Source organism: Mustela nivalis (genome assembly GCF_964662115.1).
Source record: "Mustela nivalis genome assembly, chromosome: X".
In the NCBI taxonomy this organism is placed as follows: domain Eukaryota; kingdom Metazoa; phylum Chordata; class Mammalia; order Carnivora; family Mustelidae; genus Mustela; species Mustela nivalis.
Genome location: NC_139040.1, coordinates 121,971,644 through 121,985,531, shown reverse-complemented (window position 1 = coordinate 121,985,531; position 13,888 = coordinate 121,971,644). Strand labels below are relative to the sequence as shown.

The 13,888-nt window shown below is 43.2% G+C and overlaps 1 protein-coding gene across 2 annotated transcripts in view; it reads left to right on the top strand.

The window, feature by feature from the left end:
* Positions 1-13,888, top strand: part of BMX (BMX non-receptor tyrosine kinase) — a 49,438-nt gene that overhangs the window by 14,320 nt on the left and 21,230 nt on the right. For both annotated transcript variants that reach the window (XM_082717017.1, XM_082717018.1), the window contains exons 6-10: positions 2,196-2,260; positions 6,789-6,964; positions 10,123-10,194; positions 10,799-10,852; positions 13,739-13,793. In XM_082717017.1, the coding sequence (XP_082573143.1) occupies positions 2,196-2,260; positions 6,789-6,964; positions 10,123-10,194; positions 10,799-10,852; positions 13,739-13,793 (422 nt within the window). The remainder of the gene's footprint in view (positions 1-2,195; positions 2,261-6,788; positions 6,965-10,122; positions 10,195-10,798; positions 10,853-13,738; positions 13,794-13,888) is intronic.

Sequence of the window (13,888 nt, the reverse complement as noted above, 5' to 3'; positions counted from 1 at the left end):
AGATGGGGCTTGATCCCACGATCCTGAAACCCTGTGATCAGGACCTGAGCTGAGACTCGGAGTCAGACACTTAACTGACTGAGCCATCCAGGTGCTCCATGAGGCAGTCTTATAAATTTTAGAAGTTTATCACTGTGTAACAACCATAAGTTGTGAATACATTAAAAAGGAGAAGTTATTCTGGTAACAGTTTTACCAGCTTGAGCAAAATATGCTGGGATCACACCTTTAATGAACTGAATAAGGTCAGCGGTATGATACCTCTTTATGAATTATAAAAGACACGAGGACATGAGCTATTATTCACATTTACTCCAATATAGTATTGACACCTGACAGTCTCATTAATGGTATTACTAGTAATTTGACAACAAAAATCAATGAATAAATGTTCATGGTGTTTTCTATCTTAATTAGACTACACAACAAATATTTATTGATCTTAAATAATATCACATTGCCCTTTATATTTATGAATTATTGTGATTTGATGAACTATACAGAAATTATTGTATATGGATTCCTCCCTCCACTTAAGGGGCTGAGGAATAATGTTTCTTTACGGCATTAATTCTTTCTCCCAATTATTCTGTCAGTGATCTAGTACCATTACCCAGCAGGCCAGATTCTAGCTCTGACCCTAACTCCCTGGGAAGAAGCAGGAGAAAAGGCCAGAGAGAGTACTCCCTTGGGACTTTCATCCTAGGCTCGATCTGGATGGCGTCTGCCATATGTTCTGGGTGCAACAGGCTCTTTGCCAGCCTCTGAGGAAAACTACAGAATTTGGAGCTGCCGTGGGTCCATGATCAGCTATCATACCATTTAGCTAGCCGAGTATAACTTACTCCTCTGCTAGGTTACAGAGTGGCCCAAGGGTACAGTTACTAGGAAGGAAATAGTTGCAAGCTCTTGCTTCCTTCTGTCTCCAAAATGTCCTGGACCATTCCTTTTCCAGGGTATGTGCGTGGCCTACAAGTAAATTTACCATATCCCCCAGTTCGTTGGGAGCAGTCTCATTCTGCAGCTGGTGACCTGGCATAATTATTAAAAACTTACCTATCCCTGTAAGAAATGTTCCGGAGTGGTTAGTAAATTATATGGCCGCTCTATTTGTAAGGCATCTAATGGCTTTACACCCATAGTATGGGCAGAAACCAGCAATTGTCAAAAGAAATGGAAAAAAAGAGAGGGTGGTTGGGTTATGGACATTGGGGAAGGTATGTGCTATGGTGATTGCTGTGAAGTGTGTAAACCTGGCAATTCACAGACCTGTACCCCTGGGGCTAATAACACATTATATGTTAATAAAAAATTAAAAATTAAATGAAAAAGAAATGGAAAAAAGTCGGAGACAGGTTTTTTCACTTATAAATCAGCTACCTGGGGATACTTGGGTGGCTCAGTCGGTTAAGCATCTGCCTTAGGCTCAGGTCATGATCCTGGAGTCCTGGGATCCAGCCCCGGGTTGGACTCTCTGCTTATCAAGGAGTCTGCTTCTCTCTCTGACCAACCCCCACCCCACTTCTTGTGCACTCTCCCTTTCTCTCTCTCCAATAAATAAATAAAATCTTTAAAAAAATAAATCAAGTACTTATAAGCATCTCGTATGAGTCAATCAAAGAGGAATCAGACGGGCGCCTGGGTGGCTCAGTGGGTTAAGGCCTCTGCCTTCGGCTCAGGTCATGATCCCAGGGTCCTGGGATCGAGCCCCACATCGGGCTCTCTGCTCAGCAGGGAGCCTGCTTCCTCCTCTCTCTCTCTCTCTCTCTCTGCCTGCCTCTCTGCCTACTTGTGATCTCTGTCTGTCAAATAAATAAATAAAATCTTAAAAAAAAAAAAAAAAGAGGAATCAGACATGGATTCTTGACACCTGGCATCATAGGTACTACCCAAAGAGATTAGATACCTGCATTTTAAACACAAGATGGAAATGTAGTATAAATTAATAGTTTACAGGATTTAGAGGAACTTGAATGTTTTTATCCATTTGGGGAGGATATTGATAACCAAGGGGGGAGCAGTGGTGTTTGAGTTGGGTGTTACGCAGGAAAACAACAAAATCACTCCAAGTGCTGTGTCTAAATTCAAGTCATCTGAAGCATTGATCACATAAGCTAGTTTATCCTTTTGATTCCTAACATCTGCTTTGTTTTGTTTGAAAGTTCCTCCTGATATTATTTGGTTTTGCCTTTCAGATGCTGATCTACACGTTACAACCCATGAAGAGAAACACAGAGTTCCCATCTTCCCAGACAGAGTGGTAAGTTAATATTAAAAAATTTTTGCATAGTCAGGACATATTAAATAAACCATGAGTTGCCAGATTCAAGACTAGAAAATATGGCCTGCACTGGGACTGCTGAGCAAAGAGAGGACAGAGGTGAGCTATCACAGATAGCAATGGCAGCATTGAATGCCAAGCCCAAATAGGGAATCCTTTTACCATTTTATATTGTTGTACTTAATAACTGGGCCTTTTCTAACCTGTAAGCACATAAATAGTCACCAACAAATGGGTGCGTGTGGGAGACGTCCTTATGATGGTATCACACAGGACAGGCAGGTGTAGTTAGCTGTCATTCCTCCCCCAGCAGCTGCATGGCCAAGACTGCCTCATGCAGGTATCGTGAAGAAGGATGGGACTTCATTGGGCACAAGCAGAAAATAACCTAATTCTTTCCCTTCAAAAGCCATGTGGTGGGCTTTCTTCTCTGTTCCTGAATGGAATCTTAGGGAGATTCCATAGTTTTCCAGCTGCTCTTAGATGAAACAAAATGTCCCAATTACTAGTAGTCATGAGAAGAACCTCTACATTGTCCTATCCAATGTTATAAACATACACCTCCAAACGTCATTCCAAGTTACAGCTTCTCCCCTTCACATAGCTCAGGTGTGCATCAGCTAGCTGGCTGCCTGCTTTGGGGAGAGAGCCATGGAGAAGCTGAGATTTCTGATTCTTTCATGGTTGGGGCCCAGGAAGAGGGGGTCTAATGAACAGTCATTTGTGGCAGATTACATCGTGATTTTGGCAGGGGTGGCTTCTGGGTGAGACAGTTGTCTAATGCTGACTCTAGCTTATGGGAAACTTTGTGGGTTCCCCATGAGAGTACAGATCCAAATGGAGTTTTATGATGGAGTGGTTGTCTTGACCCTTAGCTCTTGAGTTTCCAGTCTTTACATTTCTGCTGGGTCAATTCACCCATCTTGGGCCGAGTTCCTTTCAAGATGGCTCCCAGAACCCTCTCCCAAGGGTGGAGTTGGCCTACAGTACAACAGACAAAACTGACTGCTCTGGTTGGTACAACAGTATGTGACTCACTCTTGCAATACAGGCTGCTGCTCTGTTTTTGCTCTGCTTTCAGGTGTGTAGCCATAGCCTCCTACTTTTAGGCTTCCAAGGCAGATGTCAGCCTCCTCAAATGCCAGGGAACACATAAAATGGCCTCCCGGTGATGCTCTAGAAGCTCTCCCAGAAGTAAAGGAGTGTCTCTACCCATCCATTCGCTCTATGGTATCTTGGGTACTTATTTTCAGCTGCACACACACACACACACACCCCTCTCTTTCTAAGTAAAAGCCACATAATCTTTATGAACCAACATGAAGGACAAAAGGAAATCTATTAGAGAAGGTTAAATTGTATCTCCTAAATTTCATGTTCACCCAGAACCTCAGAATGTGACCTTATTTGGAAACAGGTTTTTGCAGATGTAATTAATTAAGGACTAAGGTGAGATCATACTTGCTAAGGATGTATCCTTATAAGAAGAGTAGAGGACACAGGGAGATACACAGAGAAGAAGGCCATTTAAAGACCTAGGCGGATCAGAAAACAAATAATCCAGTTAAGAAATGGGCAGATGACATGAATAGACACTTTTTCAAAGAAGACATCCAGATGGCCAACAGACACATGAAAAGATGTTCAACATCACTTGTCATCAGGGAAACACAAGTCAAAACCACCATTAGATATCACCTCACACCTGTCAGAATGGCTAAATTTAACAACACAAGAAACAACAAGGGTTGGCAAAGATGCAGAGGAAGAGTAACCCTCCTACACGGTTAGGGGGAATGCAAGCTGGTGCAGCTCCTCTGGAAAATAGGATGGAGGTTCCCCAGAAAGTTGAAAACAGAACTACCCTGTGACCCATCAATTGCACTACTAGGTATTTACCCAAAGGATACAAAAATACTGATTCAAAGGGATACATGCACCCCAACGTTTGTAACAGCAGTACCAACAATATCCAAACTATGGAAAGAGCCAAAATGTCCCTCACTGATGAATGGATAAAGAAGAATTGGTATAGCTATACAATGGAATATTATTCAGCCAACAAAAAGAATGAAAATTTGCCATTCACGGTGATGTGGATGGAGCTGGAGAATATAAAACTAAGGAAAATAAGTCAGAGAAAGACAAATACCATATGATCTCGCTCATGTGGAATTTAAGAAAGAAAACAGATGAACCTATGGCAAGGATAGGGGGAAGAGAGAGAGGGAAACAGGCCGTAAGAGACTCTTAATGATAAAGAACTAAGGGGTTGATGAAGGGAGGTGGGCAAGGGGATGGGCTAGATGGGTGATGAGTACCAAGGAGAGCACCTTCTTGTGATGAGCCCTGGGTGTTGTATGTCACTGATGGATCACTGAATTCTTCTCCCGAAGCCAATGTTGTACTGTATGTTAACTAAACCTAAAATTTAAATGCATAAATAAATAAACACCTATGCAGGAGATTCGAATTATGCTGCCACAAGTCAAAGAATGCTAGAACCACTGGAAGTTGGAAGTGGCCAACGAATATTTTCCCACAGAGCTTTCACAGGGAGCACAGTCATAGTGAAGCCCTGATTTTGGACCTGGGGCCTCCGGAACAGCGAGAGAACAAATCTCTGTTGTTTCAATCCACTGCATGTGTACTGGCTTGTTATGGCAGCCCAAGGAAACGAATATAGTTGTTCAGGTTTGAGGGTTTTGTTATCAGCAACATTGCTATTTTGGTCTGGCTCCATGCTCCAGTCCTGAAGCTGGAAAATTATGGCTTTATAAAATACCTAAGAGCAGATATATACCAGAAAAAGCAAATTTACAGAAACAAAGGGTTGACTAGAGGTTGCCCAGGGCCAGGTTGGGAACAGGTGACTATTCACAGTCACAAGGGCCTTACACGAGTGATGGCATTGTGCTCCGTCTGGATTGTGGTGATGGTTTGTCCATCTGGACAATTTTACCAAAAGTCTCTGAATTCTACACTGATGAAGGGTAATTTTCATGGTATGCAAATCATAGTTCAGTAAAATTTGTTTTAAACAAATCTAAGAGCAGAGGATAATTTAGGAGCCAGAAACTATTGCATCGAATCTCTGACAAGGAATTCTCTGGGAAATGTGCTGAAAATTATCAGTCAGGCAAATCAGCAGCCAAGGATTTGTAAGTCTGTTTTGATTGTAAGCTGCCCTAAAGGATCAAGGATCAGCGAGAGTATCATGAAAAATGTGTTTACCTTTGTTTTTACCAGAACATTCTGTAGAGGACTTACTTTTCAGAGTGGAGGAAATTAAAAATCCACTTTCTAGCCCTTCTGTTCAGATTTCCATTTAGGGAACTTTCTGGAGCATTTATCTCTGGATGGAACCACATAGCTCATAAATAGTGTCCAGCACTGGGATGTCGATCCCTGCAAAGAAGTAAAAATATGAGTATGAAAAATTAAATGCAGACCTTACATCTTTTTACATGAATTTTTAATTGAGATATAACATGCACTTGGACAAGTATACGCGCCCAAAGTGTTCAGCTTGACAACTTTTCACAAACCGAACACATCTGTATAACTCTCACTCAAATCAAAGAACAGAACATCGCAGAACCCCGGGGTACCATCGTGTTCCTTTCACTACATCCCACTGAGAGTACTCACTAGCCTGACTTACAACATCATAGCTCACGTGCTTGGTTTTGACCTTTATGTAAATGGGATCATAAAGCACATCATCGTCGTGTGTTATCTGTCTTTCTGTGAGACTGACCGACACTTTAGCGTGTGGTTATAGTTTACTCTCAGTGCTGTAGAGGATTCCCCTGTGTGAATATACCCCTATGTTCATTTTATTGCTACTGTAACAAATCACTAATATTGAGTGACTTAAAGCAACACAAATTTATTTTCTTGAAATTCTGAAGGTCAAAAGTCTAACATAAAATGGGTCCACACAGCTGCATTCCTTCTGGAGGCTTTAGAGGGGAAAAAAATCCATCGCCTTGGCTTTTCCAGCTTCTAGGGGCCAACTATGTTCTTTGATTTCTGGCCCCCTCCTCTATCTTCAGGACCAGAAGAGTAGCACCTTCTGTTTAATATCGAATAAGTTTATTATCTTCCCCTTTAAATGGACATTTAGGTCATTTCCGGTTTTTATCGAATGGAAATAATTGTGCTATGAACATTCTTATATGTGTCATTTGATTTCACTGCTGGACGTGCGTATAGACTTTCTGGATTGTAGGGTATGTGCACAGTTGACCTCAGTAGATTCTGCAAACCACTTTTCAATGTGTTTATGCGCTCCGTACTGCAACCAGCCCAGTATGAGAGCTCCAGTTGCTCCAGATCTTTGCCTATACTTAGTACAAGCCCTTGTCTGCTTTTCCTTTTCTTTTCCTTTCCTTTTCCTTCCTTCCTTCCTTCCTTCTGAAGAGCTAATGTACTTGGCTTGTTAGTTCCCAGTGCCTGAATCTGTGTCTCACTGTGATATATTAAAATCTCTTCTCCTCCAAAGCTGAAGATTCCTCGAGCAGTTCCTGTTTTCAGAATGAATGAACCATCCTCAAGTACCACCACGGCCCAGTATGACAGTGACTCCAAGAAAAACTATGGCTCTCAGCTGACTGTCAACACGCAGGGTACTCCAAGAGAAGATTGCCCTGACTGGTGGAAAGTAAGGAAACTGAAAAGGTAAACTTCAGCTCCCAGTTGGGCTCCCCAGCATGTAGGCTAGAATTACCCACAGCCTTGGATGTCAGCCTCAAAGCTGTCCACACGGGCCTTAGTTGAGAAGGGCCACCCTTTCCGAAAAGGCTCAGCGCTTGAGCCTGAAGTCTGGCCGAGCAGGTGCCCTGCTGGGACCAAAAGGCATGGACTTCCCATCTATGATCTGATCTACGATCTAAACGATCCTTGCGCATTTTATTCCCTCCTCTTTCTCTCCTCCTTTCCTCCAAATAACCCTACATGCCAGAACTTGGAAGCTTTAAAATATACCCTTTACATGAGGTAGTTCAGGGTGGGCTTACTTTTGTCCTGTGCTTACAAATGACAAGTAACCCTCCCAGCGAGGCCTTGGCTGCCTTCTCGGGATGGGCACCTTTCACCTTTCCTGACATAAGTCGTCTCACTTGTTTTTTTTTTTTTTTTTTAACTTTTTATTTTTTATAAACATATATTTTTATCCCCAGGGGTACAGGTCTGTGAATCACCAGGTTTACACACTTCACAGCACTCACCAAAGCACATACCCTCCATATCAGATAAAGGACTAGTGTCCAGAATCTATAAAGAACTTAGCAGTCTCACTTGTTTTTAATCAATTATTTTTATTAACAGATAGTGTATTATTAGCCCCAGGGGTACAGGTCTGTGAATCGTGAGGCTTACACACTTCGCAGCACTCACCATAGCACATACCCTTAAGCCAAAAGTTGCTACCGAAGGCCAGGCTGAAAATCACCTTGAAGGCTCCATACTTGATGTTCACTAAAGATTGGATTGAATCGCAAGATGACAATAGAAAAAGGGTCAAGTGACTGTCCTTCCCTCTTGCCCCAGCCTTCCTCCCCATCACGTTCTTCACTGTCTGACATCCCCTCGCCCAGTCATTAGCCTCCCTGCAGGGCACCGGGGTCTGTCTTTCCCAATAATGTAGAATATCCCTTGGCTCCCAGGCATCTCCTTTCTTTGTTTTCTCCCTCGTGCCCTTATTATTTTTTTTTTTTATTCTTTCCATCCTCATCATCCACCCAAAGCAAATGCCTCACTGTACCGGTGACACAGACACAGGGTCACACGGAACTTGAGAGAATGTAGGTGTACTCTTGCTGTTGCTTTTGGCATAACAAATTGCGATGCTTTTCATTTCAAAGTGGAGCTAAGAGTCCAAGTGTATTAATCTATACCTCGCGCCTGAGGCGACATGTCCCATTTATTTGCCTGCAATCGAGTCTTCTTGTGGAAGGAGACCATCGAAAGACACAGATCCTAGGAGAGCGGGTGTCACGTCAGCTTTGTGCAAGGCCCCTTCCCTACTGGAAGCCCCAGGGATCCATTGAGGGAAATGTGTGGTGAAACTGATCAGTATTCAAATAAGTAGTCAGCACTATTAATTCACGGGGTGGGGGTGTGGTTGTACAGCCACCAACGCCTGGATGGCTAGATCCTATCTTTATTGAAATTGTTGACATTTTTTTTCATCACAGATTTTTTTCATTAGTTTTTATCTTTAAAAAGTTTCATCAACACGTTACTGAGTTTTTCTGATACCCCCTTAGGTTCTGCACCCCAGATTCAGTCCCAACCTTGGATTTTTCCCTAGAACTTGAGAAACCTGGCCATCTGAGCAAAGAATCAATGAATCACTTCTTAGCCTGAGTAGCATCAGTGAGTGAAAGATGATGATGGCTTAAAGGTCTTGTGGATTGAATTTTATAAATGCCGTCATAAGTCTCAGCTCGCATAAGTAGATAATACTTTCTATCAACTGCCCTCACTTGAGCTGCTTTTTAGATTTTTTTTTTTATTTGACAGAGAGAGATCACAAGTAGGCAGAGAGAGAGGAGGAAGCAGGCTCCCTGCTGAGCAGAGAGCCCGATGCGGGACTCGATCCCAGGACCCTGAGATCATGACCTGAGCCGAAGGCAGAGGCTCAACCCACTGAGCCACCCAGGCGCCCTTGAGCTGCTTTTTAATTTTTTCCATTAAAGTATTCAAATATTGCAGAATATCCAGGGTACCTTCTCCTAGGTTATTTTCTATGCACATGTTACCGTGTGTAACATTTCTTTCTCTTCACTTCACATCTTGGGCATTTTTTCCCCATTTAAATACATGAAGTGACATTTAAGTTTTAATGTGAAAAAATATTGGATGGTGGTTACACATAACCTGCATTTTGCTCTCTTAGTCATTTTTAAGTATGTTAAAAATTGAGTTGAGAGGTGTTAGGGACACTCACACTGTCTTGTAAGCTCCTCGATTATTTTGAGTGTCTGTATAGTGTTCCATCATATGGATAAACCTCAGAGATGCACCATGGGTGGACATTCTCTGTGTGTTCTTAAAAGCAACATAAAAGCGAAAATTGCTTCCACCTTTTAAAATAAGAGTTTTCTTATGAAGAGATGAAGTAAAACAAAACAAAACAAAAAACCTCAGAGATAAACCTCAGAGATGCACCATGGATGGACATTCTCTGTGTGTTCTTAAAAACAACATAAAAAGCGAAAATTGCTTCACCTTTTAAAATAAGAGTTTTCTTATGAAGGGATGAAGTAAAAAACAAAACAAAAACAAAAACAAAAAAACAAAAACCATGCTAGTGAGCAAGGCTCTTCGGAAGGCAGAGATGGCTCCTTCTCAGCGTTGAGGAAATGGAACTAGAGAAGCATTTCCTTGTTAAGGAAGCTTATTGCTACAAAGGGTGGTTTTGAGAAACAGCCTGAGATAGGAAAGCGAGCAGGAAATAGGTCCTACCTTCCAAGCAAAACAGCATTTTCAGACTTTTCATTGCAATTGTAACAGCCAAGAGGAAAATAACATGTTAAAATATCTGAGTGACCAAATGCCTGCATAGCGACAAGAAAATCAAGGCAAACCCCGTCTAGATGATCTTTTCTAGTCACAGCTCTCTTTTGCTTAGGAAGCACTGTCCAGCTACCTCTGGTTATTGGGGTCCCTGCGGGACAAAAATGTGAAAAGGACTCATTGCCTTAAATTCCCAACCCAAGTGAAAGGTGACAGTCCCAATGTTCAAGGAAGCTCAAAGATATCTAACAAAACTATTTTTCTTTTTTGACATTTATAAATAAACGTGAATTTACAACATGTATCTTTTGTCGCAGCAACGAAGATTTTGCATCTGGCCACCAAAGGGAAAGGACAGTTGCAAATCACAGCACCTCCAAGATGTCATGGTAAGTCAAAGGCAGATCATTCCTTTACGTGTAGGATTTGCTTCCATTTGCAGGAAAACTAACCACATTTGCAATCATTTTTGCAACCAGACTTCACGTTTAAGGTAAAGACGAACCAAAAAATTCATGTAGTTTGTCTCTCTGAACCCTTCAGTCAGTCAGACTCGATGGCCCGTGGGTTACAGTTCTCCTCATCTTCTTCTTCTTCTGCCACGCTAGCAGGAGGAAAACCACCCAAAGCCACGTAACTCTCCTCTAAGAATTGCTCTATACAAAACTCCAACTTTTTTAACCTCCTACTCCAGCTGCTTCTGAAGGCATTTGTCTATTTCATGAGCCCACTCTTCCAAAAGAGTCAGGTACATCCATGTTCCCGGCGGCCTCCTGGAGCAAAGAGCCATTTCCTCATAAACTGGGCATGAACTCCACTTTTGAGTGGTTCTCTCTTCACTTGGCAGATACCTTCCCAAGTGCAAAGAGGGAATTTTATTTGTCAAGGTGAAAGCTGGGTGGGATTCAATGTTGCACTCCTAGATGGCAGGGGGGTTTTTGGTTGTGTTTTGGTTTGGTTTGGGGCATTCATGTCCTTCCCTCTCTTTTTAAGGGGGTTCCCCGAGTCAAGTTCATCTGAAGGAGAGGAAAACCTGGATGACTATGAGTGAGTTTGAAAGTTCTCTGTGCTCCTCTAAACCTAACATAGATGTTTCTATTCCATTCTTCTCCAAAGTAATGAGAACATATGCCTCAAACTTGCTCAGGAGGCCTATATTTACTTGGGTAAACTCATGTGAGGTTCTGGGCCGCTTATCCAGATGATGGGTGAGAATGAGCTGGGCTGTTATTAAGTGAAATGATTTTCCTCAGTCTGGATTCTCTAAATTGCCTGTACATATTCGCTGGATTTATCATATACCTGGTGTCCCCTTCACTTGACTTTGTTTTCATAGATGCAGTATATGACATTTCTGCCGAGTTTTTCTGCCTTGGAGGTCTCTGGCCAGGGTGATGTTCGAAGGCTCTTATTAGCACTTATTAGTCCCGTCTATGAAGTTGTTTATGATACGGTAACAAGGGAGCGCAACTGAGACTTGAACGTGACTGCATTTATGTTGAGAGAGTCCCATTCCCAGGGCGACCTTATCATTTAACATCCAGATTAGGACATTTTAGAAAGAGAAAAAGAGCACACTATTACATATTATACTTGGACATGAGGCATGATCTGGACTGGTGAAGATACTGAGACAGTTTGGCCTAAGGGGTCCTTAAGGTCCTTTCCAAAATCTAAGACTGTGTCCTTCTACAAATAGGGACAAATAAGTCTCCGGGACTTTATTTAAAGTTGGCGTTAAGGAGACGTGGGATTGGCAGGGCAGACTATGTCTCCCGGATACCTGCTATCAAACGGTAGCCAACTCACTTGACCATCGGGATTATACATCTTTGCAGTTCTGTTTTTCTATGACTGTACTCACTGAGATATTGGCTCTAGGTACATTGAGAGGTTTTATAAAGCACATGTCACTGTTTCGACTCTTCGTTTTACCTCTAACCCAGCATAGCCCTTGGCTTTCGTGCCACGTTAGGGAACACCTGCTGTAGGCCCCACCCCCACAAACACCATGGCCTTCTCACCACCTTCTAGCTCCCACTGACCCCTACCTTCCTCCCCAACATCTACCCTCAGGAAAGCCTCTGATGGAATAATTCAAACGAAGACATAAATGACTGAGAAATACCTGCACCCAAATTATCCAAAGATAACAGTACTTTGACAGATGAGAAAGATTTAAACCCAGGGGAGTGAATCCCTAATTATGGATGCCAGTCTTTAGCATTTCGATAAATTGGAAGTCTCTCTTTGATTTGGAAAGCCCAGATCTGACCATATGGACAGTCTTTACCTTCATCATTTCTATATTCAAGAGGGGCATGAGACGTGTGCCCTGGGGAAACACTCGGGAGAGACCTGCCCTCTTCCAAGTCCAAGAGATGCCGGAGGGCCATCAGGAGGACAGGGCTGCAGGGTCCAGGGCTCAGCCTCTCACACTGTGCTCGCTGCCCCCACCTTCTTCCTCTGTCAGTGGTACTGAAGTATTTGTTTGGTGGGCAGAACTTCAGGAGGAATTCTACTATGTTCTATTGAAGGCTGATGCACCGAAGTTTAGATGGAAAATCATACCTTAGGACCAGGCTTAAGCTTCTGCTGCTCTGGCAGTGAAATCTTTTTTAAAACAGAGCCAGGCCTCAGCAAAGTTATGACACAAGCAGAGTGTGTGTGTATGGGGCGGGTGGGCAAGGCTTATTCACAATTCCACTTTGCTTCTCCGGACCTCTGTCCTTATATTTGATCACCTTTTTCTTCTATCTCCCATAGGCATGTTTCCTGGATCATATTCCCTGAGGAGTCTTTTGATTAGCTGTGATTAGCTTAAAATACTGACTCAGAAGAAAATGATCAGTTCCTACCTCAAGTATTAATTATAGCATATCTATAAGGGTAGAGTTAGAAGAGACTTTTAAACTGATCAAATTCAACCCTCATCCTCATTTTGCAAATGGGCAGTTCCAAGGTCAGAAAAGGCCAAGTGGCTTGTCCAGAGCGTTCAGCTACTTACTAGGAAGCTATGTCTAGGATCCAAACCTCCCAGCTGGCTGGTGGCCCTTCCATTCCATGGGCCTCCGCACCAGCTGACAAGCCCCGCCCCCCGCCCCCGCCCCACCCCACCTAATACATCCTCACCCTCCGGTTCTTCTTTCCTCCTCAAGTGTTACCCTCTAGCCAGAGGGTCCTTTCCTCTAGCCAGAGGGTCCTTGTGAGGCCCCCAACCCCTGCTTCACCACACCTCACACCCTGTTTGTTTCCCTAGTGTGACATTCTGGCCAAAGCCAGAAGACAGCGCACATAGCTGATCTCACATGAGAAACAAGTCTGGGGCCTGCTGAGCTCTACATAGTAAGATATGATGCTCTTGGCTCACTTAGTGAAGAAGGTAATATTTCAAGGTCATGTCTGGCTGTTCCACACCATTTATCTCTCAGATCGCTGTGTTACTGGCTTAATATAACCATAGAGGCCTATCTAATTGCTATCCCACAAATAAAAAAATATTTGTTAGAAAAGCTTTTGCTTTGAAAGTAGGTGCTATAAAGGGTGCTTCTATCAGATCATTAGAAGGAAAATACAGGGCTGAAAGATACGAACTTTCATCTTGTCATTGTGGCAACCCCACTTTCCCACTGGAATATTCTTTCCTTGGTCTCATCTCTGGCTCTCGTTCGAATCAGGGACACATAGGACGCACAGACTGGCCTGAAGGAGCCCAGTGTGAAACTGACACCCGGGCACCAGCCCAGACGCGTACTTGCGTGGTGGAGACACGGAACCCGTAGTTCTGAAAAGCCCCCGGGGTGGGGGGGATCAGTCAGGTTGGGCAATCCCTGATCAAAGCCAATGCCTCATTGCCCGGAGTGGAAAGCAGAGTGATGAGGGATCCGGTTACAAATTATTAACTCGCAAATTCGCCATTCTTTCCCATTGAAGCTGGTTTGCGGGTAACATCTCCAGGGCCCAGTCGGAGCAGTTACTGAGACAAAAGGTAAGTCGTCCAGTCTTTAAAGGATCTCTCTTGGGCCCAGAGGGTAGGGTTTACAGTTAAGGGCTCATAGTCCTGGGGCTTAGCGGGCCCTTCGC